General features: G+C 36.4%; 1 protein-coding gene across 3 annotated transcripts in view; it reads left to right on the top strand.

The window, feature by feature from the left end:
• The window catches only part of LOC145979436 (zinc-regulated GTPase metalloprotein activator 1-like), a 180669-nt gene that overhangs the window by 25989 nt on the left and 128051 nt on the right, over positions 1-26629 (top strand). For all 3 annotated transcript variants that reach the window (XM_083112329.1, XM_083112331.1, XM_083112328.1), the window contains exons 2-5: positions 1975-2156; positions 3141-3237; positions 6092-6183; positions 20869-20928. In XM_083112329.1, the coding sequence (XP_082968455.1) occupies positions 1985-2156; positions 3141-3237; positions 6092-6183; positions 20869-20928 (421 nt within the window). In that variant the 5' untranslated portion in view covers positions 1975-1984. The remainder of the gene's footprint in view (positions 1-1974; positions 2157-3140; positions 3238-6091; positions 6184-20868; positions 20929-26629) is intronic.

The following is a 26629-nucleotide window of genomic DNA, read 5'->3' as shown; positions in this document are numbered from 1 at the left end:
ATAATTTTGTAATGGACTGTGAAATCCGCTCTCAAAGTTCAGCGAAGCTAAATCCAGTGTAATTTAATACGCGCAATAATTAATTGTATCAATATTGAGTTCCTACACTATTGACACCTTTTTGTGTTTTCTATTTGCACAAGAAAGGAAAGTATTTGAAGAAATATTAATGGAGCCAAAATGAATATATGCTACATACAATAAACCTAACTGGTTGTTCATTCTCTGTATCACCATATAACATGGTAGTTTGGCTCTTGCTACAGACCTTGAGAAAATATGAGTGACGATTTGAGCAATATAAAATGATTGACAGGGCAATAGAAATTTCGGAATGAGTTTACAATACCGAACCACTCACCAATTGCTATGAAATTTCGCCTACTCACTAATTGAGACCTCCTAATCACGAATCTGCATGTAATAATTGGCGGTCAAGTATGGAAATGTAGAGAAAAACGAAGTAAACTATGTTTTCCTAACGTAACGTAACCCTACCGGAAGAACAGCAGGTCCACGGAAGATGCCATTTTCCCAACATGAGAAAATCAGCATACAATACACCATTGCCAAACATACATAATCAAGCGAGTCCACATTCCTAAATAATAATTTGGTACTTGTTTACTATCCGTCAGACAGATTTCTTCATTTCTACAGAAGAAACAACTTACCGTAATAAGTTCCTGTAGTATTGTCTAACATCGGGAAGATGTTTTGTGTGAAATTCAGGTAAGTTTTCCGTATCCTGGAAACTGATTACTTCAAATTTAAAAGTTTGGGCCTCATTTGGGGGCAGGTGACTCCGGCCAATTTCTAACATGCCTTTAACAGGGAGTCTATAGAAAAATCCGGGGAGCCGGAGCAGAGCCATGTCAGTGGTTTGGGGCAGTAGATCATTTTCCCCAGGGCCGGAGCCCGGAATCGGTGGGAAATTTGAGTCATAAATTTCAAACGAAAATAATATTTTTTGTTTTAATTTCCCACCGATTCCGGGATGGATAGCCCCAAAAACCATTCACGGAATGTTCCACGAAGCAGATAGGTAAATACGAATGTCAAAAATTGACGAAACTCAGAAGTTATAGGTGTCCGACGGATAGTAAACTTTTACCGAAACTACTTACGGAAGTGAATTTCTGTAGCATTTAGAAGTTCATGGAGGTATTTTCTTTCATCGTGGAATCTATTTCACCGGGAAATGATGTATTTTTCAACAGAAATATCTTTCCGATGCACAATTGCTGTTGCTTTCATTTGCTTGCACTACGTGAACCAAATGTTGCGAACGTTTGATGAAGTAATTCCCTGTCAGTCTTTCCAACCACGTCGTTTTTGCAAGAAGATGACAATTTTAACTATGTTTGCCTAACCTAACCTTGCCGTGCATGGTTCGTGGGGTTATTCATGATTTGGGGCTATCTGTGAATGGTTCGTGGGGATTTTTCGGTTGACAAAGTTGGAAACACTGCATACCCACTGATGATCTACCATGCTAGTCAAGCTGTCTCGCGATATTGTGTCTTACGGAAGCACAAAAAAGGAAGAACAATAATTACTCCTCATGTCACAAATTGAAATTATTTTCGTGAGAAAAGCAAAATAACACCTTGAAGAATTTTTCGCAATGCAGAATAGGTAAGTATGAATGTTAAAAATGATGAAATAAACGAGTGAGAGGTGTTGGGACTATGCCGAAGTTTTACAGTTATTTTTAAAAAAGCAATGCAAATTTCCATAAGTGAACTTGAATGATCAAAAAAGAAAAATGAACTGGATTTGAAAATTGAGGTTTCTATTGCGACCAGGCATCCTGTATTTTTCTGCACCTGATCATATGAATATATTTTCCCATTTTATAATATAGTAAGAATCTGTATGAATAAATGCTGATTGGCTATCTTGCATGTTACATTTTTGAAAAGAACAACAACTTAAGTACAGTTTCCTGATTTTGTATAAATTTGTTTCCAGAGTGCTGAAAATGGATTCATCAGATGAAGAGATTCCAGACTTAGTTCCAGCTCAATTCAAACCAGTTCCAGTGACAATCATCACAGGCTATCTCGGTTCAGGAAAAACCACCCTGCTGAATTATGTTTTGACTGAGCAGCATGACAAGAAGATTGCAGTTATTCTGAATGAATTTGGAGAGGGTTAGTATGGGTAATTTATTCTATGCTTGTATTTATTCATGAACTTCAAGCTGTGTCGCAACCAAAATTCTCACATGCTTTACCATATAAGGTAATAGGGGAGAGTTCCAAATGTTTAAATGACTATTTTTTTAAATGGATTTTTACTTTGTCCCAGTTCGTGTATTTATTTCTCATACTAAGATGAAAACTTTGTCACTTGGTCACTTCCTCAGTGCAAATGTTACCAGTCAATTGGGAGGGTTGGCAAAACTTAATTTTTTGGTCATTCCATGCCAAATTATCACAGAAAAAAATTCAGCCTCAAAATGCTCCTAGTTTTGAAATTATGGACAGGGGAAAGTTTACGTTTTGGCCAGCACCTTGTCAAATTCAAGTGGTCATGAATGGGTTACTATTGAGGTTAGAGATGTGATTTGTGGCTCATTGTAAAGTATTTGAAAAATTATATGTAACACACTACTTACATTTGCATGTATTGTCAAAGTCAGTGACCTTGAATATCTGGAAAGGTGATTTTTTTTAGGGATTTGGAAAAAAATGTATTTCGTGCATTAATATGCGAAGTTTCATTTTGGTACTGTCACTGGATCAGAAGTTATTCACATAGGGTCACAAGAGGGTCAGGTTGAGGACTGTGACACTTTGGCCTTTTACTGAAAAATAGATTTCAAGTCTGCTTCACTGGCATTATGGACAGTGTTGAATAAACAATTGTTTGAATTTAGAACTGAAAACTTGGTTATCATCATGTGGAAAGCATCACAGAATGGTCTGGGTTGTTAAATTTTCTGGAAAGTTAGAGATTTGTTGTGCCTAAATGATTGGGTATCCTGTTATGCCTTAACTGTGCCATGGCAAAGAAGCAAATAAATGGTTTATCCCCATATGATTATACTGGTCAAAGTAATGATATTTGAAATCCTGTTTCCAAATTGGCTAATGTCTTACTCCACTTTTTCTTTCTTTTAATCTCTGCTGCAGGCAGTGCCATGGAGAAGAGCGTGGCCATTGGGCAGGAAGGAGAGCTCTACGAAGAGTGGCTGGAACTCAATAATGGGTGCTTATGCTGTTCGGTTAAGTAAGTGATCTATTCTCTTGTCCAGCAGGTCGGATTCTGATTATAGCTTAACACCTTAAGTGTGGAATTTTCTGGAAATTCCATTTCATCACACTCTTCTTGTTCTGATTGAGATTCACTTTCACTACTTTGATAGGTCAACATCAAGTGCAACGTGGTACCCGATGTTATAGTGGAATTGTTGTTGAGGTTCGATGCCCTGTGGAGGCATATTGCACAGTGTTTTGAATTCCACTTTAAACCGTAGGTCCAGTTTCGATTAGTCTTTGTGCGCAAACTTCAAACGAGTGTAACTCAATGTTCGCATCACGCAAATTTTGGTTTGCTGAGCCATATTTTGGTTTTCTATTATGCACAACAGCAGACAAAGTTTCTTACTTCTAACTTATATTTTCTTTCTTCTTCTTTTTCATCTTCTTCCTCTTCTGCTACTGTTTTTGTTTTTACTACAGCTAGCACAATCTCGCCTGATGCGATTGTTATGTTCTCAATGTCTATATATGCCGGGTGTTTCATAAATACTTGAGGGGTTACAAATATTTATTACAAGTAAAGTATTGAACTTTCGTTAATGAAGCCAGTCCAGAACGAACGAGAAACTCAGTTTTTTTTAACACCTACAAATGTTCAATGTATTCACCACGGGTGACATGGCACGCATCAACATGATAGTCTACTTCTTGCAACACTTGTCGATACTGTCTTATCGCTACAATGATACGCTCCCTTAGGGCTGCGATATCACGCGGCATCAGTGAGACGAATACTCTGTCTTTGATGAAACCCCACAAAAAGAATTCACACGGTGTAAGGTCCTGTGATCTTGGGGACCAAAACATTGCGAGTGATTTGATTGTCAGGGATATAAACTCTCAGCTTAACGAAACATGCACGCACAAACTGTTTGCATTTCTATTGTGTTGATGCGTGCCGTGTCGCCTGTGTTGCATTCATTGAACATTTGTAGGTGTTAAAAATAAACTGAGTTCCTCGTTCCTGCCGCCTGCAGTGTCAAATCCAGTCAAAGCACAACATGCAACAGCATTGAAGTGTAACGCAGCGTCTCTACAAAGTGGGAATTTCGGGGATTGAGAATTATGCATAAATTCTGTATTTTATTCACAGGCATGAAAAATGATAACACAGTGGACTAATTTTTAATTACAGTTTCTCAATATTACGAACGGAAGTTTAAGAACACAATTAAGCCTTGTTTCCATTTTAAGTACACCAAACTTGCTGACCAAGGCAGTTTATTAAAAATTTAAAGCACTTTGCACGTTTATGGCATGGTTCTTTATGCACAGGGAACTTTATCTTTACCTTTAACTTTACATGTTACGTTTCTACCCTACATCATGGTCTTTCTCACATAGAGAGTTCTGATATAAGGTACAAACGTAATGTGTAAAGTGCTTTTAATTTTTAATAAACTTCCTTGGTCTGCAACTTGAGTGGATTTACTTCCCTTGAAATCATCTTTAATCATACACGTTTTTGTTAATTTGAATTTTTTGTCTTCTATTGGAGTTCGAATTGAAAAGAATCCACTATATTTAATTTATGAATGAACCAACATTACATTTTTTTGCCAATCTTATGAAGCTACAAATATAAGATTTACTGCTAATTGACATTTTAGTGATCTGATGCAAAATTACAAATGTTCCTTACAGTCTCATCAAATTCAGAGCCGTAGCTAGGGGACGGCAAGAGTCGGACTTGAGCACCTGAAAAAAGTTGTAAAAGAGAGAATTCCATGGCATGCAGTGAAATTTTTTGCACCCTATGAAATCAGTATTGTTTCCAGTTTGCAAAAAATTGATCTAAAAATGTTCTTGCTCATTTTGCTCGCAATGTCATTCTTTTCTGTAATTCATTGCAAATTACTAGAGAAGTAAGACCAAATATGTACTTCAGACTGTTGCTGCTAAACAGTTCTGTTTTAAATATATGAACAATTGTTTTGAGGAAAAGGAGCACACACATGTGAGATACAATTTATATAATTTTTTCTGTTGGTTTGTTATGAGGTGGATGCATTGATTGTGTAATGTATGTAATGTATTTAAATATGAAGGAAACATTGAATACGTGCACAATTTAGTGTTAACATGTTGCATATGTATAAAACATATGTTCTACATGAAAGTTACACATGTCATATGTACAAAGAGAATTATATTTGTTATTTTTGTCGTTCAAAAGTACAGTTTGTACGCTTGTTTTCCATTATTAGCTAATGTGAGATTGAACGTGTTGAAAAAATACCAGGAAAAAATGCCAATAATAATCCCCCCAACAAAAATTCGTGGTTGTGCCTCAGGTATGTGACCAGGTGACAGAAATGTGTCGTGCCTTTGAAAGAAACGGAATATTTAGATATTTGCTTTACAAGACTAGGGCATATGAATTATATATTTATATTCATAAAAATTGTAACAAATTTGCAAAATTTTGACGTAAATTATGGTAATTTGTATAAATATAGGATCAGTGAAATTATCGGTAATTTTTACCATTCTGAAGTAAATTGGGCTTTTCTTTTAATTGGACATGTATTTAGACGAATGTCAACATTTTACTTGAGGCATTACTGCAAAACTTTAAAATTCATGTCAACTAAAATATAAACCCAGTTTTTGAGAAACGTCCAATACTTGCATGGCAGTTGTAATTGAAGTATGTCATATCTTCATATGCATTTTGGAGAAATGATGATGTGTTCATTGCTGTCACAGAGAGCTGGTAAATATATGGATCAGCTGTGTGAAGAAGTTGCAGGCAGTAGTCCATCCATCCGCTGGAGGTTAAATGTGTATTATGTTTGTTATTTTATTTCTTTTCCTTTTAGAGACAATGGAGTGAAAGCTATAGAAAATCTGATGTCGAAGCGAGGGAAGTTTGACTACATCCTCCTCGAAACAACTGGACTTGCAGATCCTGGTAAGATGATAAACTGGCTCTGATAATGACTTGTCTAAGAACAAGTGTGGGAAATCATCCTGATTGTTGTGTCAAACGTTTTTGAGTAATATATATGTGAAATGACTCACTTTCTTGTGCACCCCTGGATCTTGAGGCAGGTGCAAATAACCTAGAGTGCTGAAATTTGAACAATCAGACAAACAAAGCAATTGTACTGTCAAGGTTTAAGAACAGGGATACAGTTTCCTTCATGAAGTGTGAAGAGTTGAAAGAGGAGCAAGCCCATGTGGCCTAGTGTTCGATGGGCTCTGGAACTTGACATGGGCACTTGTGGAAGTAATGCTGTTTTCAAGTAATATACAAAGCATGTCCAGAAAGTAGTACCCATTTGGTAATTAAGAAAGAACAATAGAAGTTAGGTGTTTAAAACTATTTTACTCAGGGCCGTCGCCTGAAGGGGGTTCACGGAGCACACGAACCCCTAACTGAAAATGGAAAAACTTCAATTTGTTTTCGTCTCTGCTTTATAAAACTCTACTTTTCAAGATATTTATATTACAAAGCAGCTTTTTTCGTTCATAAAGTTTTCACAGTACTTCAAATTTACCAATTTCCTCAGACTGTTGACAAGAAAAGCTCACCAGATCAGGCAGCAAAACCCAGCGCACATCTGATGCAATGAACTTCCTTTGCTGCTGTTGTATTCTTCCTGTGTTCTAGGAGCTTTACCGAAGAAGCCGAGAGAAACCAAGGGGGGAAACTGGAAATCTGAGCACGTGCACCTTCCGAAAGAAACTGTTGATGGCAGCAACTGTTAAATGTGTGGATAGCGGCAGAGGCATGATTTTTTTTGCTATTCTCAAGTATTTTATTTTTAGTTTCCTTTTGCTTTTGTATTGGAGAAAAGTAAGCAGTATTTAAGGTATAATGCAAGCACAGTTTGCATTGTTTCAATAATTCATAAGATCTTCTATGCTTTTGCCTAATATCTTTCCTTTTCCTTTCCAATTCATTTCGCCAAAAATTAAGGGTGCAAACTTCCTCAACAAATCCATTGCAAATAGTTGTTGCGCCTCCAAAGCCTTGTAGTTGCATGGCGAAGGTTTTGTTTTCAAACACTATATCACCAAAATGAGCAGATTTACACTTACATCGACATTTTGAATGTGTTGCTTAAACCTTTAGATAATGTATACGAGAAAGAAGACGAAGGCACTGCTAGTAGAAAATAATATTTATCTTGGTACACGTGTAAACGAGTACGGATAAATATCCATTATATTTTTATTGAAAATATATTATAATTGTTATAAACTCCTACAGGTAAACTTCAAAACAATAATTTTAAGTATCGCAAATTGCAATTCCTATCATGAAGTTTGAGCTTTGCCAGAGACTTACCAATGAAATGTAGGATAGCTATTGTGAAATTACAAATTGCTATTGAAATTGAAAATAATAATAATAATAATAATAATAATAATAATAATAGTTAGTTGGTATCATTGGTAGTGGAAATTGTGGCGGGGTTAATTCTTAGGAATACGTAAAATAATTTCCAACACTAAATAAGGAGAGAAGAAGGAATTTCAATAATTCAAAGTGGTTACCTTAGTAATTTTTCCTTGTTTTTCAGGGTATTGATGGGCAAGGGGGTTGTTAAGAGGAAACGATAAATCAAAACAGAGGCGGCAATTAGAGGGGGGGGGGGTGCTTTTTCCCCCGCACTATGCTAAACCTTATATACAGAGGGAAATATACTGTCTTTGCCCCCCCCCCCCAGGTTCTGGAACTCAATTGCTGTCACTGGATCAAAATAAATGAAAATTGACTTGTGTTTTGTAAATGGATTTTCGCTGGTCTCTCTGGCGGAGTGGCTAGCACAATACTAGGTCCCAGGCACTCGTATTCATCATAAAACGCATTATTATATTCATATTTCTTGTTTTACTTCATTTCTTTTTTTTTTCCTTGTACTCTACAATTTGTTAACCTTTTTGTATGCTCAATTAATCCATGTTTAGCGTTTTCTTCTCAGTGATTGTGATCAACGTTTGATTTTCTATATGTTTGTAGCCAATCTCGGTCTGAGAGGAGGATAAAATTTTCTCTTAATTTAGGCTGGGTGTGAACACCCAACGATTTATTTCACTTAACGAGACCAGTGATTTAACTCTGAAAGAGCATGCCTTGAGCTGTAGAGAATCTGGACTTGCAGAAATCAAGTGGTATTTTTCCTAACAACCTTCCTATTCACCATTTCATCATTTCATTCACGGCATTGAATCACTCATCTTACCAGGAAGCAAGTGTTTGTCTACCCTCTTCATACACTTCTGCCACCAGTCATTTGAGAATGCATTTCCATAAACCTCTGTGATTTCACAGTGAATCTGAGAAGGTTGAGTTTTTCTATGTGGAAGAACAGAATGACAGCTCTCGCTTCACACCTGGCGGGATTCTTGATTTTCTGGTTCATCTTGACTTCCCACCGAAACATGTACACTACACTACCACAATTCAACTTATACAAAATCTCACAAACAAATGACTCATACCTTTGATGCAGTGCCATGCCCAGGATTTTTCAAAGTAAGGGGTTGCGTATAGTTTTTTTTTTCAGTAGTCAGTTCTCATTTTGCCACCTTTTCCTGCCTTGGATGTTCTTTTTCTTTAGGAATACTGGATCAAATAGAGGGGTTATGACCCCCTCCAATGTACTGGCGGCAAACTATGATGAGGGTATACAACACTTGTCTTCAACACGATGAGTGCCTCAATGCCACAGGTATAGAGAAATAGCTCAAAGTGTGTACTTTCAGAGTAAAAGAGTTTTGTAGAACTGATTTCCTTTGTTCTTTTTTTTCTTACCAAATGGGTACTACTTTCTGGATGTACCTCGTAACTGCACCAACAGGGGTGGTGTCAGAATTTTTCGACCGAGTGGACAGAAGCTGTATATTGATAAATTACGGTGGGCAGTTTAAACATAAGGCATTAGGTGGGTTTGACTAACACGTATCCCCCTCCGTCTCTCTCTCTCACTCGAGATTTCCATCTTACCTTGTATAGAAAGCGATTTGGACACAAGGAATTCATCAAACGTAATCATCATATCCAGTAATTCCTATCTTTTTTTACAGATCATTCGGGCTGTAAGTGTAACCTTTTCGAACACACTCAAATGTCAACCTCTCTCCTGAATGGTCGTCCCTTCATGACGTTCATGTAATTACCATTCAACCTCACCGTCACCATTGGTCAAAACTAGCAGAAAGTCGACTTGAAATATAACAATGAGTCAAATCAGTCTTGATTACGTTCCACAAATAGAGTATCAAAAGTTCATAGCACTTCGAAAGTTGAGGTAGTGATTTCAACTCCACAATGCTTCATTTTTTTTATCAAAACCGATAACTCTGCGAACAACAACATGGTTTTATCTAAGTCTCAAATATTTTTGTCCGTACGTGAAAGAAATAATTTAAATCTCAGGCCAATACATGGGTGTCCAGAAGGAAGGGGGTGCAAGGGGAAATTGCTTACCATAAACTTATGCATTACACACATATCGTCGGTCGGATGACATAACGACGTATCTTAGTTTTTTGAAGTTTTCAGAAGAAGCAAAACACATTTTCGCACACACTTTGGTAGATAGTTGTGAGAATACTATTTGCCCCAAATAAATGTTATTTTGTCACAAAAGTGACAAAGTGTTTCTGCAATCAAATAATGTGGTTGAATGTTGCAGGTATTGTCAGATCGTACTTATTAGAGCCCGGATTTCCATGCACAAACAAACAGCAAAATATGCATGCAAATATGCAGGAAAAATATCAAAAATATGCACTAAGGTATGCATGAACAATTATTTTTTTTCCAAACATCTTACCTTAATGACCTCTGTTGCAATGAACTATGAACGTCTTCCTTAGGTTTTCTTCTGTAAACCCTCTGCGTTTATCAGTGAGAAACGTTTTGTAGATCGAGAAGTTCCTTTCTACATCAGCAGAAGTCACTGGTTCATGTGAGAAACACCAAACTTCCTCCTGTGTTAGGTCCTCTTCCAAGTGCACATTTTCACCATTCAGTACATTTGCAATGTCACAAGATTTTTGTCTAATACTTGGCGAAGTTTTTCTGACGCTATTTTGGCGACACTGTGAGTTTCACTGGACAAAGTTTGCGATACTTCATCCAACAAGGAGAGTGAATGCTGCAAAGGATTATTACTGGACTCTGTGTAATAATTGCAGGTATAGTGGTTGTGTATGTATTTAATTTCGTTCTCAATGCCACTTGTAGAGAAATATTTCTGTAACACACAAAGAGTGGCTGCGTCTTCTGGTTTTAGTGAGTCTATGACCGTCTTCACTTCATTGAAATTTTCTGCATAATACGACACAGCTTCTAGCCACGAGCCCCATCGTGTTAATACCGGTTGCGGAGGTAACGGAACTTTTTCGCCAGTTCGCGAAAGAGACGTACTCGCGAAGGAGCTTTCACAAATACTTTCTTTACATTTGATACAAGTGCGTCTACTTCCGGGTATTGGTATCTGATTATTTCTGCTACGCGATGAAGACCGTGTGAAAGACAAGTCAGATGGACTAATTTAGGATACAACACTTTCAAACCAGATGCTGCTTTGACAATGTACAGGGCCGCGTCAGTAACAAACAGTAGCACATTGTCATACTGGATGTGATCTGGCTACAACAAAGTTAACGAATCGTTATAGAATTTGCCAATTATGGAATGATTCACTTTCCCAAACACCTCGATATTCAGTAAGTAGGGTTTACCACTCACCTTCATTGCACCAACAACAGCATTGCAAACACAACGTCCTGCCACGTCAATAGTCTCATCGATAGACACCCATATTTTCTCGTGCTTCAACGCTTCCCGAATTTCTCTCATGACCTCATTAAAACAATGAGGCACATAGTTTTTACGTAGCGTTGATTCATCTGGCACTTTCTTTCCCGTGTACTTTTCAAGGAAACCTCGTAGATGGGTATTGCTCAGTTTCCACAAAGGAATATTAGCACTCACAAACACAGAACACAGATCTACATAGAATGTATCACTTACTCTGCATTCAGATGTTGAATTAGTGAACGCGGTAGTAAGCAGTTGTTGTTTACTGCGCAATCTTCTTTGAAGGGCTTCCCTCTGTCTTACTGTATTGACATGTTGAGTAACTTGAAATTTCTTCTCTGCTGAAACTCTTTTCTCGCACACCACACAGAACAAAACTGACCCATCTTCTGTAAATACACTACTTCCAAATTCTTGTACGTATTTACGCAACAATACCGCCTTACTTGATTTTTCAGGTGGCATGTTTAACACAACACAAAATAACACTTACACGTTCGTGAACTCCTTTGATACTGACAGCAGAAACCCTTTCCACATAGTTGCCAAGTTGCGAGAAAGGCTTCGTGTTAGTTGACAGTTGTAAAAGCATCAGAAGGTGCTAGATCGCTGTTGTTTAAAAAGCACTACATAAAATGCCAAAAAAGAACTTTAAAAATTATAGTGTATATTGTATATTAAATTGGTATGTTCGACATTTGGTTATCGCCTTGCAGTTGAAAGTGAATTTACCAACTATTGTGGGCAACAAACTCAACGCTATTATCTCTTGATAGACTATGAAATATGCTAGTATGTAGCAATAGAATTCGAAATATGCCTTATCCTGCAAAGTTGAAGAAATATGCATGCAAAACAAAATTCACTCAAAATATGCACTTATATGCGCTATCATATGCGTCTCAAAAGACTCTTTACAAGTTCGTCGGAAAGAAAAAAAATATTTTCCATAAGTTTTTGCATGCTACATGAAACATGCATTTTGCATAGAAATCCGGGCTCTAGTAATTATTAATCAGTCAGAAATATCTTTGAGATATGCCATGCAAATTAGTATCAAGATATGTCATGCAAATTTGTATCAAGATATGCCATGCAAATTAGTATCAAGTTGCAGCTGCACGATTTGACAAATGTTTTCTTTTAATCAAAATATGAACAAAATCATACATATAATATTCATGATGTTATTGTCTGTGAACGTAGTTTTTTCACTTCTTTTCAAAGTGAATGGTTATTTTTATTTTGAAGTTCTTTAGATTTACATGTTTTAAATACAATAGACAAATTACAAAACTTTTCACTACTAAGTACAAGTAAAAAACAAAACGTCCAAAATTACGAGATAATTTGTCTAAATGACATTATCATCAAAAAATATTTTTTTTGTGAAATGCAGTGACCTGAAACATGTGGTTTCTGTAACAGATCAATTCAGTGTTTCAAATTTGCATAATTTTTTTGTTGAATTACCGGTAGAACCAACGAGCGAACAGAAGGCAGTATTCACGGAACAGCAAAAAGATGATGCAAAAGCAGCAAGTTTAATAGCCGGTGCATTAAGCAAACCGATTGCAGAACAGTGTTGACGAGTAATCATGCAAAAGAACTGTGGGATAAATTGTGTGCCAGGTTTGAGCGCAGCAGTTCAGAATGCCTGAACATGCTGATAGAGACTTTTTTCTAAATCCAGCGAGATGAAAAAGAAGACATTAGTGCACATGTGGCCAAGTTGCAAAAACTATTTGTGGACTTCAATGATGAACTAAAGAATCACGATGAAAATACATTATCTGAACGTATGTTGAATGGTCGAATTTTGTGAACTTTAGGTAAGGAATATGATCATTTCAAGGATCTGTGGGACACAATTCCAGCAGAAAACCAAACTTTGAACTTACTTATTCAGAAGTTATGTGCCATTGAACTGCGTGACATCCAAAGTGAAAAGACTACGTCTGAAGCTACAACACTTTATGCACTTGGTGAAAGTAAAAGTAAAACCAAAGCGTGTGAATATAAAAATGGCAGTTCCAGGAAATTTGGAAAAAGTAGTGTTGATCGTGCTAAGAAAAAATATCCCTGTAATAAATGTAAGCAGGTAGGTCATTGGGCAGAAGAACGTCCACAAAAAAGAACAGCCAGCAAAGGAAAACTAGAAGTTAGTGGTGATGCATTTTTTCGTGTGTAATGGGGTCATCACTTGGTAAAATCATTAGTGCAGATAGGGGGTATTGTGATAGTGGTGCATCAAAACACATTACTCCAAACAAACAGTACTTTACTTCATTTACCAAATTTGCAGCTCCTGAAATAATTTTATTATTAGGAAAGCAAAATATAATGATGCAGGCACATGGACAATGTACAATTAAGATTCAGGTTCGTCGTGATGGTGCTTGGCATGATGCTGAAATGAGAAATGTGCTCTATGTACCTGATGCAAGTGCACATTTATTTTCAGTAAAAGCAGCTACACAGAATGGATATAGCATTACAATGAACAATAGGGGTATTACCATTCGTAATTCAAAAACTGGTAATGTAGTTATGAATGGGTTTGTCAGTAATGGACTGTATGCTTTAAACATGCATGTTGTAAAGCCTAAGCATGCTGTACAAGTAAATTTGATTACTACTAGTGATACATTGAAGTTATATCATGAACGTTTTGCTCATCAAAATAAACAGCATGTGAAACAAGTGTTGAAACAAATGAACATTGATGTAAAAGATGGAGATGAACAGTTTTGTGATGGGTGTGCTTTAGGGAAAATGCATAGGTTACCATTTAAGAAACGTTTGAATTGGCCTATAGAAATTTGTGAAGTAATTCATGCTGATGTGAATGGACCTATGAGTGTTACATCTCTAGGAGGTGTTCGTTATTATGTTTGTTTTAAGGATGACTACAGTAAATTTCGCAGACTGTTTTTCTTAAAACATAAGGATGAAGTTTCAGCAGTTCTTGAAACCTTTTTAAATTAAGCAAACACTAATGGTCATGTGATAAAAACTTTCAGGTGTGATGGTGGAAAAGAATTTGATAACAAGAAAATTCCAGAATTGTTAGCCAGTCCATATACTTCTGAGCAACATGGTGCTGCTGAACGAGAAAAGCGCACTATCGTTGAGGCAGCTTGTTCAATGCTAAATCCTACAAAACTACCAAAGGCTTTGTGGGCTGAAGCGTGTAATACTGCAGTGTATATCTTGAATCGTACAGGAAAATCGCCAGTTGGCACCTTACGAACTCTGGTATAGACGAGAAGTTGGTAAGCTTGAGCATTTACATATTTTTGGAACACGGTGTTATGTTCATGTAAATAAGAATTTCCGTTCTAAATTTGACAATAAGGCTATTTTTGGGTTTATTGTTGGTTATGTTAATGACAAGGATGGTTATCGGGTTTGGATTCCTTCGCAAAGGAAAGTAGTACTTAGTCATGATGTAAAATTCAATGGCTGAAATTACCTGTAAATTGCACCATGAAACTACCATATCAGAAGATGATAAAGTAAAGTGCTCCCCTGCGCTTAGCACCATGCCATGAAGGCGTATAGGGGGTGTGGGGGTAACGCCCCACACTTTCTTGATCCAGTCGTGAGTGGAGGTGATGTGATCAGCATCATGCCCCTGACCGCCTTTACCCCCCCAGGGTTTCCCCCAAGTACCCATGTTATTCGACGCTGGGTTGGCGCCAGGGCCACTTCCAATGTTAGAAAAGTTCCCGGATTTGAACCGGCAGGGGATCGAACCCGGGACCTTTAGCATGGTAGTCAGACGTGTTACCGACTGAGCCACCGTGGCCAATAGAAGATGATAAGGAACTTCAAAATTCTAACAAGAACATTAATGTTACTATGACTGAATGTATGGAAGGAAAGAAGGAAGTACAATTTGACAACAGATCTTCAGAAGAAGAATATACCATATTGACATTCGAAGGAAGTGAAGTTCAACCAGTACACACTGATGAAAGAAGAAGTGAACGCAGTAAAAAGAAACCAGCTTGGATGGAAGGTGATGAATTTGTATGTATGACTGATCTGAAAATTGACAGTGGTACAGACCCAAATTCATATTCCGAAGCTGTTGAATCAAACAATCACAAGAAATGGATGGAAGCTATGATGAAGAATTAGATTCATTGAAAGAAAATGAAACTTGGATCTTGTTGATCGTCGTCCTAATGTTCAAGTACTGAAAAATCGTTGGGTTTTTCGTGTTAAGACTTCAAGTAAAGGTTCTCCTCGTTTCAAAGCTAGATTAGTGGCTAAAGGTTTTGTACAGAAACAAGGAATTGACTGACTACAGTGAAACTTTCAGTCCTGTAGCTCGCTATGATACAATTCGAATGATGTTAGCTTTGGCTGCTTCAAAACAAATGAAATTAAAACAGTTTGATGTAAAGACTGCATTTTTAAATGGTATACTTGAGGAAAATTTGAATATGGAACAACCAGAAGGATTTGATGATGGAAGTGGGCATGTTTGTTGTTTAAAACTAAGTTTGTATGGCTTAAAACAAGCTCCACGTTGTTGGAATAAGAGATTCATGCAATTTTTCATGAAGAAAAATGGTCTCAAAAACAGTTCAGCTGATCCATGTCTCTCTTATCGAAAACGCAGAGAGAATGTACTGTATGTAGCAATTTATGTTGATGATGGACTGGTTGTTGGAGGAAGCAATGAACATGAAGTTGAAACTTTCATAAATGATTTGCAATGAGAATTTAAGATATCCGTAGGATCACTGGAAAATTTCTTGGGAATGAGAATACAATTCAATAAAGATGGCTCAATTACCTTAAACCAGGAGGCTTTCACAAAAAGGATTCTGGCACAATTCCAGATGGCTGAATCTAATGCTGTGTCAACTCCAGTAGGCCGTGAAAAAGTAGAAAATACTGAAGATGTTACCAGGAAGGTTCCATATCGTGAAGCAGTAGTATTTAGCTGCTGCAACTCGTCCTGATATTGCATTCGCAGTTAATGAGGCAGAAGAAGGCTAAAGAATAACAAAGCACCTGGCATTGATTTAATACCAGCTGAGTTAATTAAATATGGTGGAAATTCATTAATATGTCAAATTCATAAATTAATTTGTTTAATATGGAATAAAGAAGAAATCCCTCAACAGTGGAAAGAATCCATAATTGTTCCTGTGTTTAAAAAAGGTGATAAAATGAACTGCAATAATTACCGTGGAATTTCTCTACTCTCAACAACATACAAAATATTGTCTAACATTCTTTTAACAAGACTAACCCCATATGCTAATGAAATTATAGGTGATTATCAATGTGGATTTAAACGTAACAGATCAACTACAGATCAAATTTTTCACATCAGACAGACACTTGAAAAAAAGTGGGAATATAATCAAAATGTCCATCAGCTATTCATTGATTTCAAAAAAGCATATGATTCGGTCAAAAGAGATAAATTATATAATATATTAGTAGAGTTTGGAATACCTAAGAAGCTTGTTAGTATGATAAAAATATGCACCAGTGAAACAGAAAGTAAAATTCGTGTGGGTAATAATATGTCTGACAAATTTATAATTCATGATGGGTTAAAACAAGGAGATGCATTATCTCCATTGCTCTTTAATTTTGCCTTAGAATATGCTGTAAGGAAGGTAAAAGAAACTAAAGAAGGACTAAAATTAAATGGTGTGACTCAGTTGTTAGCATATGCAGATGATGTAGACTTACTGGGGGATGATGTAAATACGATTAAGAATAATGCTAAAATATTTTTCAAAACTGCTAAAGAGATAGGTTTGGAAGTTAACAAAGAGAAAACTAAATATATGCTTACAGGCCGAAACCAAGTGTTAGGTAATAATCAAAATCTAATTATTGATAACAACTCGTTTGAACCAGTTTCCAAATTCAAATACTTAGGAGTAATATTAACAAATGAAAATTATATTAAAGAGGAAATAAAAAGTAGGCTTAATTCAGGAAATGCATGTTACTTCTCTCTTCATAAACTTTTGTCTTCTCGTTTAATATCTAAGAAACTAAAAGTTAAAATATACAAAACAGTAATTTTGCCTGTAGTATTATATGGGTGTGAAACTTGGTCCCTTACATTGAAAGAGGAACATAAATTGAGAGTATTTGAAAATAAGATCCTTAGGAAAATATTTGGACCTAAAAGGGATGAGGAGACAGGTGAGTGGAGAAGGTTACATAATTTAGAACTACATAATTTGTATTCATGTCCAGATATTATTAGAATAATTAAATCAAGAAGATTTAGGTGGGCAGGCCATGTGGCACGAATGGGAGAGGAAAGAGGAGTTTACAGGGTTCTTGTTGGGAAACCTGATGGTAAGAGACCAGTAGGAAGGCCAAGACGAAGATGGAGGGACAACGTTGAGATGGACCTAAAGGAAATCGGTAGGGATGGAAAAGAGTATATAGATCTTTCTCAAGATAGGGACAGATGGAAGGCCTGTGTTGCTGCAGCCATGAACCTTCGGGTTTAAGAAGGCTAGAGAGTTAGTTAGTTAGTTAGTTAATGAGGCAGAAAGAGTACTGGAAAAGCCTTCTTCTTGGGATTGGAGCAATGTGAAGTGTATTTTCAGATATTTGAAAGGAACAGTGGATTTTAGCATAACATACAAAAAAGGAAATTCACAACTGAAGGTCTTCAGTGATGCTGATTTCGCCGGTGACAAGAGGACAAGATGCTCAACAAAAGGTCAAAACACATAGAAGTCAGACATTTTTATGTATGGGAAAGGATGCTAAATTGTAACATTAAGCTAGAGCATATCAGTGGAAAAGAACAGTTAGCTGACCTGCTAACAAAACCATTAGAACGTGTTCACTTTAATATGTTGAGAAAGGCAATTGGTGTATGTAACTGATTATTTTTTTGTGTGTTGATTTTGTTAAATTCAGTGTTTGAAGGAAGTGTTAAGAATAATAGAAACACTGCATTCTATATGTAGTATTTGTTTGGTGCTGCCAACTGGTGGCTGAGTGTAGAACTTATTAATGTTGGTGAGTAGTGTGTGTGGTAAATCACGGAGTATTCTGTGTTTCAATCTCGACTGCATGGACGTTGATTTTTCTTGTTCATTTTTTTGTCTGTAATATTCTTGTACGCTAAACACAATATATGCTAGTGCTTGAAATTGAAACTTTGACTATTTCTTCAAATAACTTTAACAATTATCAAACCATGGCTTACTTTTTCTTGGTTTATGGTATCCTATACTTTCTTTAGCTGCTGATTCTATTGCATTACATATGTGCTCCCAATTCTTATTTACGTCTGTTTCATTTATATTTTCATCATCATTTAAATCCTGCAAAACATCAAATCTATTTGACAGTTTAATTTGGTAATCTTTCTTAAATTATTTCATCAGCAAGAATTCCTGTATTAAATTTTATAACTTTTAGATTTTGTTGCTTATGATTTATCACAGCGAGTCTTTCTCTTAATTTAGCAATTACTAAATAATGGTCACTGGCACAGTCAGCACCTCTATGTGTACGAACGTCAATTATACTAGTATTCCTTCTCTTATCAATGAGAATATGATCTATCTGATTATGAGTTTTACCATCTGGAGAAGACCAGGTATATTTGTGGATATCTTTATGTTTAAAAGTGGTACTTTTCACAATTAAATTCTTTGAGGTTGCAAAAGTAATCAATCTTATACCATTATCATTACTTAATTCATGAAGCCTTTCTTTACCAATCGTGGGTTTAAATGTGTCTTCTTTGCCAATCTGTGCATTACAGTCACCTAACAGAATTTTCATATCATACTGAGAAAATTTATCAAAGACCTGTTCTAACTCTGTATAAAAATCATCTTTAGTATTATCATCTTTATCTTCCGTTGGTGCATGTATGTTTATTAAAATAATTTTACACCACCTACCCTGTAAAACTGTAAACTATCATTAATAAATTCTACTGTTTTAAGAGCCGAGATAATTCTATTATTTATGAAAAAGCCTGTTCCAAAATTATGATTTTCAGTACCACCATAGAAAAAAGTATAATTTTTAGTTTCACAATTCCCTTCTCCTGGCCACCTAATTTCTTGGACAACTACTACATCTAATTTATACTTAACTATCTCATTAACTGTGCTCCAGGCCGGTAAAGGCTCAGAACATTCCAGGTGTCTAATTTAATATCCTTATTCCTAATGTAGATCTTATCCTTATTTTCATTATTTAACTTATTCCAGTGTTCTTCTGCAATTAATGAAGCTTCCCAGACATTCAAACATATTATAACACCATTAAGCCTTGCTTCCATGATAGGAAAAACTCAGTATGCTGACCAAGGCAGAAATGTATTTTATTATAAAACATAAACTAAACGTAACATTTCAACCTTCTAGCAAGGTCATCTTCAGACTCTGTATCAAGTATAAATGAAACAAGGTACAAAACAGGAAGATATATATTCACAAAAATACTCCCCTCCATTCTATTAGAAAGTAGTTCTGGAACAATCTAGCAGGTGGCTTTCCCTTGTCAATTGTACTTTCACCTGAAAGAGAATGTGGTTAGACTCTTTATCTCACGCTCTATTTCCTTCATTCTTCTTCCTTCTCTCCTGTTTCTCTCTTGTCCTTTCCACTCTTTCTAACACCTTCTTCCATTCTTTGTTTATCATCAGTCATGTCATCAGAATGTCAGTGTGTGTACATAGGAGAAACAAAAAAGAGGCTGAAAGACAGGTTGAGACAACATAGGGATGATGTACGATTTAAGAGTGAGAGAAATGCGATATTTAAACACACGAGAGAAACAGGACATGACATAGAGTGGGATGAGGCTAAGCAGATAGGAAGGGAGAAGAGAATACTAGTGAGAAAATGGAAGGAGGCCAAGGAAATAGAGAAGAAAGGTGAAGAAGGCAGAATGAATGGAATGCGAGAGAACGAACTGTGCATGACCGTTGGTTGGAGACATAGGTTCGCCAGTATCCTGTTCCATGTATTTTGCCCTATTCCCTCCTCGAGCTTCTGCTCCCGCACGAAGCTTTCACAATGGCACGAGCTGTCCTGTGGGGGTTCAACTGAGGGTCTGTATCAGAGCAGCCGATTCGCGGTTTCTTCTTCTCAGCAAAAGAGTTCGCTGTATTACGGACACAAATACATGACTTATTGTGTAGAAATTTTAGCGAAATAATGTGAAAATGAGAAGACATGGTTTATTGTTCATTCTCGAGGTGATTATCGTATATTACTGGGGGTTCACTGATCCTGTACGCTATAGGGCCAACCGCGGCTGACAATGTAACATTGACAACATCCCTAGTATTACTGATTCTATTTTGTTAAAAAATTTATACCATTGTTATAACTGTTATCTTTAATGAAACTAAAAATAAATGTCTGATGAAGGGAGCTTGTCTTCTCAACAAAAAACTGTGTTTTGTGCTTATAATAACCGTAGACTACAAGAGAAATAATTCTACAATGCAAGCAATGCATACATACAAGAAAAATTAATAAATATTACTTTCAAAGAATAATTGTGTACCGTTACAATTACACATAAGGTTTTACTAGTGTGATACTAATACAGATATGGAAAAATGAATGCTACTCTGAACTCATATTGTAAAATACAGCACATTTTTCAAACATTTCAGCCATTACAGACAACTTTAATGTTTTACTGTATTGTGAACAAAAGAATATCTGCCATATATATATAGGGCATGTGCATTTATATGTCAGATTTAAATTTGTATTAGCATAAGCTGGAAGTTAGCCATTTTTACCAAAATTGCATTTCTCTCTTTATTTTTAGGTCCCATAGCATCAATATTTTGGCTTGACAAGGAGTTAGGAAGCGACATTTTCCTGGACGGTATGTTTTTATTTAATAATCAAGGGTACTAGCATGATAACCAATACAGTGGAACCTCAATTTTACGTTTTTCAGGGGACCAAGCTGAAAGAAACAACTTAAAATGCAGGAAAATATAAAATCGAGGAAAATTTGGTAACATTTGTTACGTTGGACCATCAAGATTGAATGTATAAAGCAGAAGAATATAAAATTGGGGTTCCGCTGTATTGTTAATGTAAACGTGGTTAAGAATAATATAAAGACAGATATGGTACATTGATACTCTATTGATATCAAAGTATGGCAAAGTTTCTATTAAGTTCACTAGCTTAAAGTGGAATTCAATGTACTGTGCAATGTGCCTGCGCAAGGCATCAACTTGTCACCACTTGATTACAAGATGACAGCATTATCAGTATGCTATTGTAGAGACATGTGTTGTTATCAGCTAACACAGGCATGTTGAGAAAAATTCTGCCATTTTTGTATTTTTATGAGAGCACTCATGTTTTGTAAACCAAATGTCTAAATAAAGCATTACATTACATTGCATTACATTGTTAGATCTGAATCTTACCATAATAGGAACATAAATTTCATTAAACCAGCACAACATTTATTTCATCACACTAATTTTCAAGGTAAATATTAATATATAATATATTCTACAGTATTCTTTTCCTACCAAAAGTTATTGTAATATAAAATTTCAATTTAACAAGTAAAATATGTTGGGTTTTAAATTTTAAATTAGGAAATATTAGGAATAGCACTCATAAGCTTATCTTAGGTAAGATTTCAAAATCATATGCATCATCCAAGTATGAAGCTGAACAGTCAATTTATTGATAGCAATGATACCATTGCCACTCCCCCCCCCTTTCATAAATATTATTTTCAATTTTCTTTGCATGTCTTTTCAGTCAATTCGATGCAGGATCTCCTGATAATATGGCAAATATGTATCTCTTGTTTCGTTCCGGTGGGAGGTCCAAAATTTCAGAGTTGACCCAGTATCGTGCAGACTATTGGATTGGTTGATTGATTTGGTTTATTTTACTTCACATTTCTGCCACTTTCAGCTAATCGCGAAGATAAGGATGAGTGATGATATGACAAGGGACACTCACAAAGAATGCCCATGCCCAGGCTGGAATTCAAAACTGGATCCCCTGGCATTGTGGTGTGCTGTGCTAACCATTCTGCCACGGAAGCTGGGAGGAAAATTGAAGACCAAGTTGAAAGTAAGGGTAGCGAGCTCTGGTCTCGAAAGCCATAAAACAATGGTGATGGGACTTGATGCATTGATCATGCACCATTCAATGAAAAATTGCTTGGCAGACCCTATCACTAATTTGGCTATTGCAACACAGAGTAGTTAACATCCAAGTTGCCAGCCAGCCTCTGTGAAGGAGTAATTATTAGCGGGCAGTTTTTAGGTAAAAACATTTCTTTTGTTGCTTCAGAAATTGGCCATACTCGATAGGAGTACCAAAGATATGGCTACAATGTAATCTGCAAAGTCCTATTTTACGTTTAACACTTAAAACAAATATTTCTATAGAAAGAACATAAAATGTACATATTTTAGACATTCCATACCAAATAAAGTTTCCTTTTGTGTAAATACATATTTTGAAGTTATTGCATAAAATAGAGTTAATATGCTGTAAATAAGTAAATTACTATCCTCTTCGGAAAATTCTACAACACACCAGTGACTACTGCCGATGTTGTTTTGTCAACATTCTCAAGTCACACAGCATTTGTCAGGAAACAAACATTATGAGGCAGCTTTACATGTGCATTCACGTGCTAATAGGAGCCTCAATGTGTTCAAGTAAAGGGCGTTCAAAGTGTCCCTATATTATTTAGATTTCAGTAGAACATTTGTTGCAGTGGACAGGATATCTCACTGAAGGAAAACAATCGATTCTGGAAAACTTCCTGTCACAATACAGACAAATTGCACCACCTGATGAATCCACATTACTTAAACACTACCTTCTACAGTGTTACAAAGAATCTGTGCAAAAAATTAGATCTGTGTGTGAACATGAAAAAGTGGGTGTCATTTGATTAATTTCAATGAAAATATTTTTGACATTTACCCACATATTTCAGCTGTTTTTAAAACATAAAAGAAATATATTTTCCAGTTTGGTAACACCTTAAAATTTGCTCCCTAATGATTACAATAGTGCAATAAAAAGCCAGATGTCTTAGATTTGAAACTTGGTCTTATGTTGGTATTTTACTTTGATCAATGCACTATTCATTTAGTAAATTATTTGCCAGTACTTTCTCACTATCTGAGATGTAAGAAAAACAAAATAATGTCTTTATTAAGAAGAAACCTTTTTTTCTAAAAAACACTAAAATTGCTTACATACGATTAGCGAGTAGTCCAATATTGATTATAGCAACGTTTTGGGGTAACTACTTTTCCCTTCTTCAGGCTTTTCTTACCAGTTACCAGTATGGACATCGGTCGGTGAGATGTTTTAACAGTTTGGGAGTAGACTTTTTATATTGCACCTCCGGGGCTGCTTAATGGAGGGTTAATGAAAAAACAGAAATTTGGCATTGAAAACTGCTTCATTGTTTTTCGAAGTATTCTCCTTTATGGTCAATACACTTTTGCATTCATTCGAACCATTTGTCAAAGAAGTTTTTCCAATCTTCTTGAGACACCTCCATAATATGGTTTTTGAACGCATCAACGGCGTCTTCCGCTGACGAAAATCGTTGTCCACGCAATTTATTCTTGACATTCGGGAACAAGAAGAAGTCATTGGGTGCCAAATCAGGACTGTACGGTGGATGACCCATCAATTCGATTTTTTGACTGTTCATAAAGTCGGTTGTTAGACGAGATGTGTGACAGCTGGCATTGTCTTGATGAAGAATGATCCGACGGTGTTTGTTTGTTTTCTGTATTTGACCGAAGACCTCTAGCAAACAAATTGTTGTGTACCATTCAGAGTTGACCGTTCTACGTTCCTGTAAAGGCACAGTTGCCACATGACCAGTTTTCCCGAAAAAACATGCGACCATTTGTTTCGATGTGCTTCAAGCGCGAACAACTTTTGTTGGATTGGGTTCATCTTGAAACACCCATACAGTCGACTGCTGCTTACGTTCCGGCACATATGCATATATCCATGATTCGTCACCTGTTACAATCTTATATACGTATTTTGAAGCACCACGATTGTATTTATTGAGCATTTGTTTGCACCAATCGACGCGAGCGTCTTTTTGAGTTTTTGTCAAATTGTGTGGGATCCAACGAGAACATACCTTTCTCACAGCTAAATGATCATGTAATATTTTATATATGCTGGTGGAACTAATGCCTACGGTTGCCTCAATCTCACAGTATGTCACATGACGATCTTGCAGTATTACGTTTTGCACAGCATCAATGTTTTCTTGAACAACAACTGATTTTGGACGACCTTCGCGAATCTCGTCGGTGAGCGAATGGCGGCCACGATTAAATTCGTTATACCAGCGTTTCACAGTGGCAAAGGATGGGGCTTCATCGCCAAATGTGGAAGTAAGTTGATCGATGCACTCTTGTCTTGATAATCCACGTCGAAAATCGTAAAAAATCATGGCACGAAAATGTTCACGAGTTAATTCCATTTTATTATTGTCGCGCAATCTCCAAGGCAACATAAACAACACAAATGAAGCTATTGACAAAACATTTGAAGTATGTTATGGTAAATAATGCCAGACGATTCCGTGCAAACGTCAAATCGTGCCTAAGTTCAATCAGTGTTGCCAAGGCTCAAAATATAAATGGTGACCCTCGTACATAATATGGAAGTTTTATTAAGGCTTAAACTACTTTCACAAATCATTTTTTAACCATGCACCTTTTAACCAATCCTTGTGTTTTTTTATGATAAGTGATGTGGCATGATTCTAATGCCAAGAAAGCCTGAAGAAGGGGAAAGTAGTTACCCCGAAACATTGCTATAATAAATATGGGACTACTCGCTAATCGTAAGTAAGCAATTTGTGTTTTTAGAAAAAAAGGTTTCTTCTTAATAAAGACATTATTTTGTTTATCTCAAGTTAGTAATACACACTTGTGCTATTATGTGCTGGGATGTATGGTGTGCCCCTTCTGGGTACACTCAAATGTCAACCTCTCTTCCACGCAGTACCCCCGGACTGCATTTTGTAGACTAGCAAGGCTTTGGTGTCTGGACTCGCAGCCAGTATAATCCTCGGAGGGGTCATGTGGCATCCTCCTTATTTGTTTGTGATTGGCCTTTCGTGCATTTATGTTATCACTAGACCCGCATATTTATGGTGAATAAAACATGAAGATTTTGGTATAAAAACTGGGGACATTTCAGGATCGAAAGCAGTATATAAAAGGGGAATTCGGTGTTAAAATGGCAAGTAAAACCCTAAATTTGATTTTAAAACTACACCTATTACACAAAATAAACATTTTCATTTTAATAGCACACGTATGTAGTTATCAGAGTATTTAGTTTAATCAATCTAAAGGAGTCCATTTTTGCTAATCAAATATTTACAATAACTCGGGGTGTGAGGAGCCTCCCCAATGGCGCAGTGGTAGCGTCGTCGCCTTGTAATCAAGGGGTGCCAGGTTCGATTTCCGGTGGAGACACATGGTGGTTCAGATCCCACTTTAAACTGTAGGTCCAGTCCAGTAGCCTTACTGTGCATAAAGTAGACTTAAAACAACAAATCAATCCAATCCAATCGGGGTGTAAGGGGTGACCTTCCACATAGGCACCCAAAAGTCAACCTCACTTCCAAATAGTACTCCTTGGACTGCATTTTGCGTGTGTAGGTGTAGTTTTAAAATCAAATTTAGGGTTTTACTTGTCGTAGACAAATACATATGTAAAATATCTGTCCTGGCAGTCTCAGCCCACAAGCATCCATTTCATTTTCATATATCACTGTATTGGTAAGATAGGTAGCATGGAGATAATGACTATGTTTACTTAAGTTTCAATTTCACTGCATGTTTCACTTCACGATCCATATTTGAGAGCCACATGAGAAATTACGGGGCTTTGAGCATATGCTGCTTTTTTTGCCTGTTTGAACGTTGTTCGCTCGAGCGAAGCAGCTCTAAATTCCGTACTCTATCTAGTGTCGTTCGTTGAATCTCTCTGGCACTCCAACAAAATGCTCTCCCTGCAGCTCTCTATTAGCTATGTCCCTGCATAAGGCGGTGGTAGGGTTCATTCAGTTTCTAAAGTAAAATGGTACCTGATGGGGAGGCCAGGGTGCAAAATCATTTAAGACTGGTGGGGGGGGGAGAAAGACCTTAATCTATAAACCACCTCCCCCCACAAACATACATATAAATTATGCTATATACATATTTATAATGTTATTAAAAGAAAAATAAATTCCTAAATTAAATTACTAAATTAGTAATTAAAAAAATGGGCGTGATGCTGATCACATCACCCCCACTCACGACCGGATCAAGAAAGTGTGGGGCGTTACCCCCACACCCCCTATACGCCTTCATGGCGTGGTGCTATGCACAGGGGAGCACTTTTTTTTTACCTTAGTAATTAAAAATAGTATTATTATTAATTACACACAAAGAAATATTTTTTTTACTTTTCTGTATATCAGATATTATAAAGTAGCAAACTACTTCCTTTACTAACTGGATAAAGATGTTAATAACTTATGAAATAGTTGA

This window comes from Lepisma saccharinum, chromosome 26, assembly GCF_977018435.1.
Source record: "Lepisma saccharinum chromosome 26, izLepSacc3.1, whole genome shotgun sequence".
Classification (NCBI taxonomy): domain Eukaryota; kingdom Metazoa; phylum Arthropoda; class Insecta; order Zygentoma; family Lepismatidae; genus Lepisma; species Lepisma saccharinum.
The sequence above is the reverse complement of the archived record's forward strand: the minus strand, read 5'-3'. Positions and strand labels throughout refer to the sequence as shown.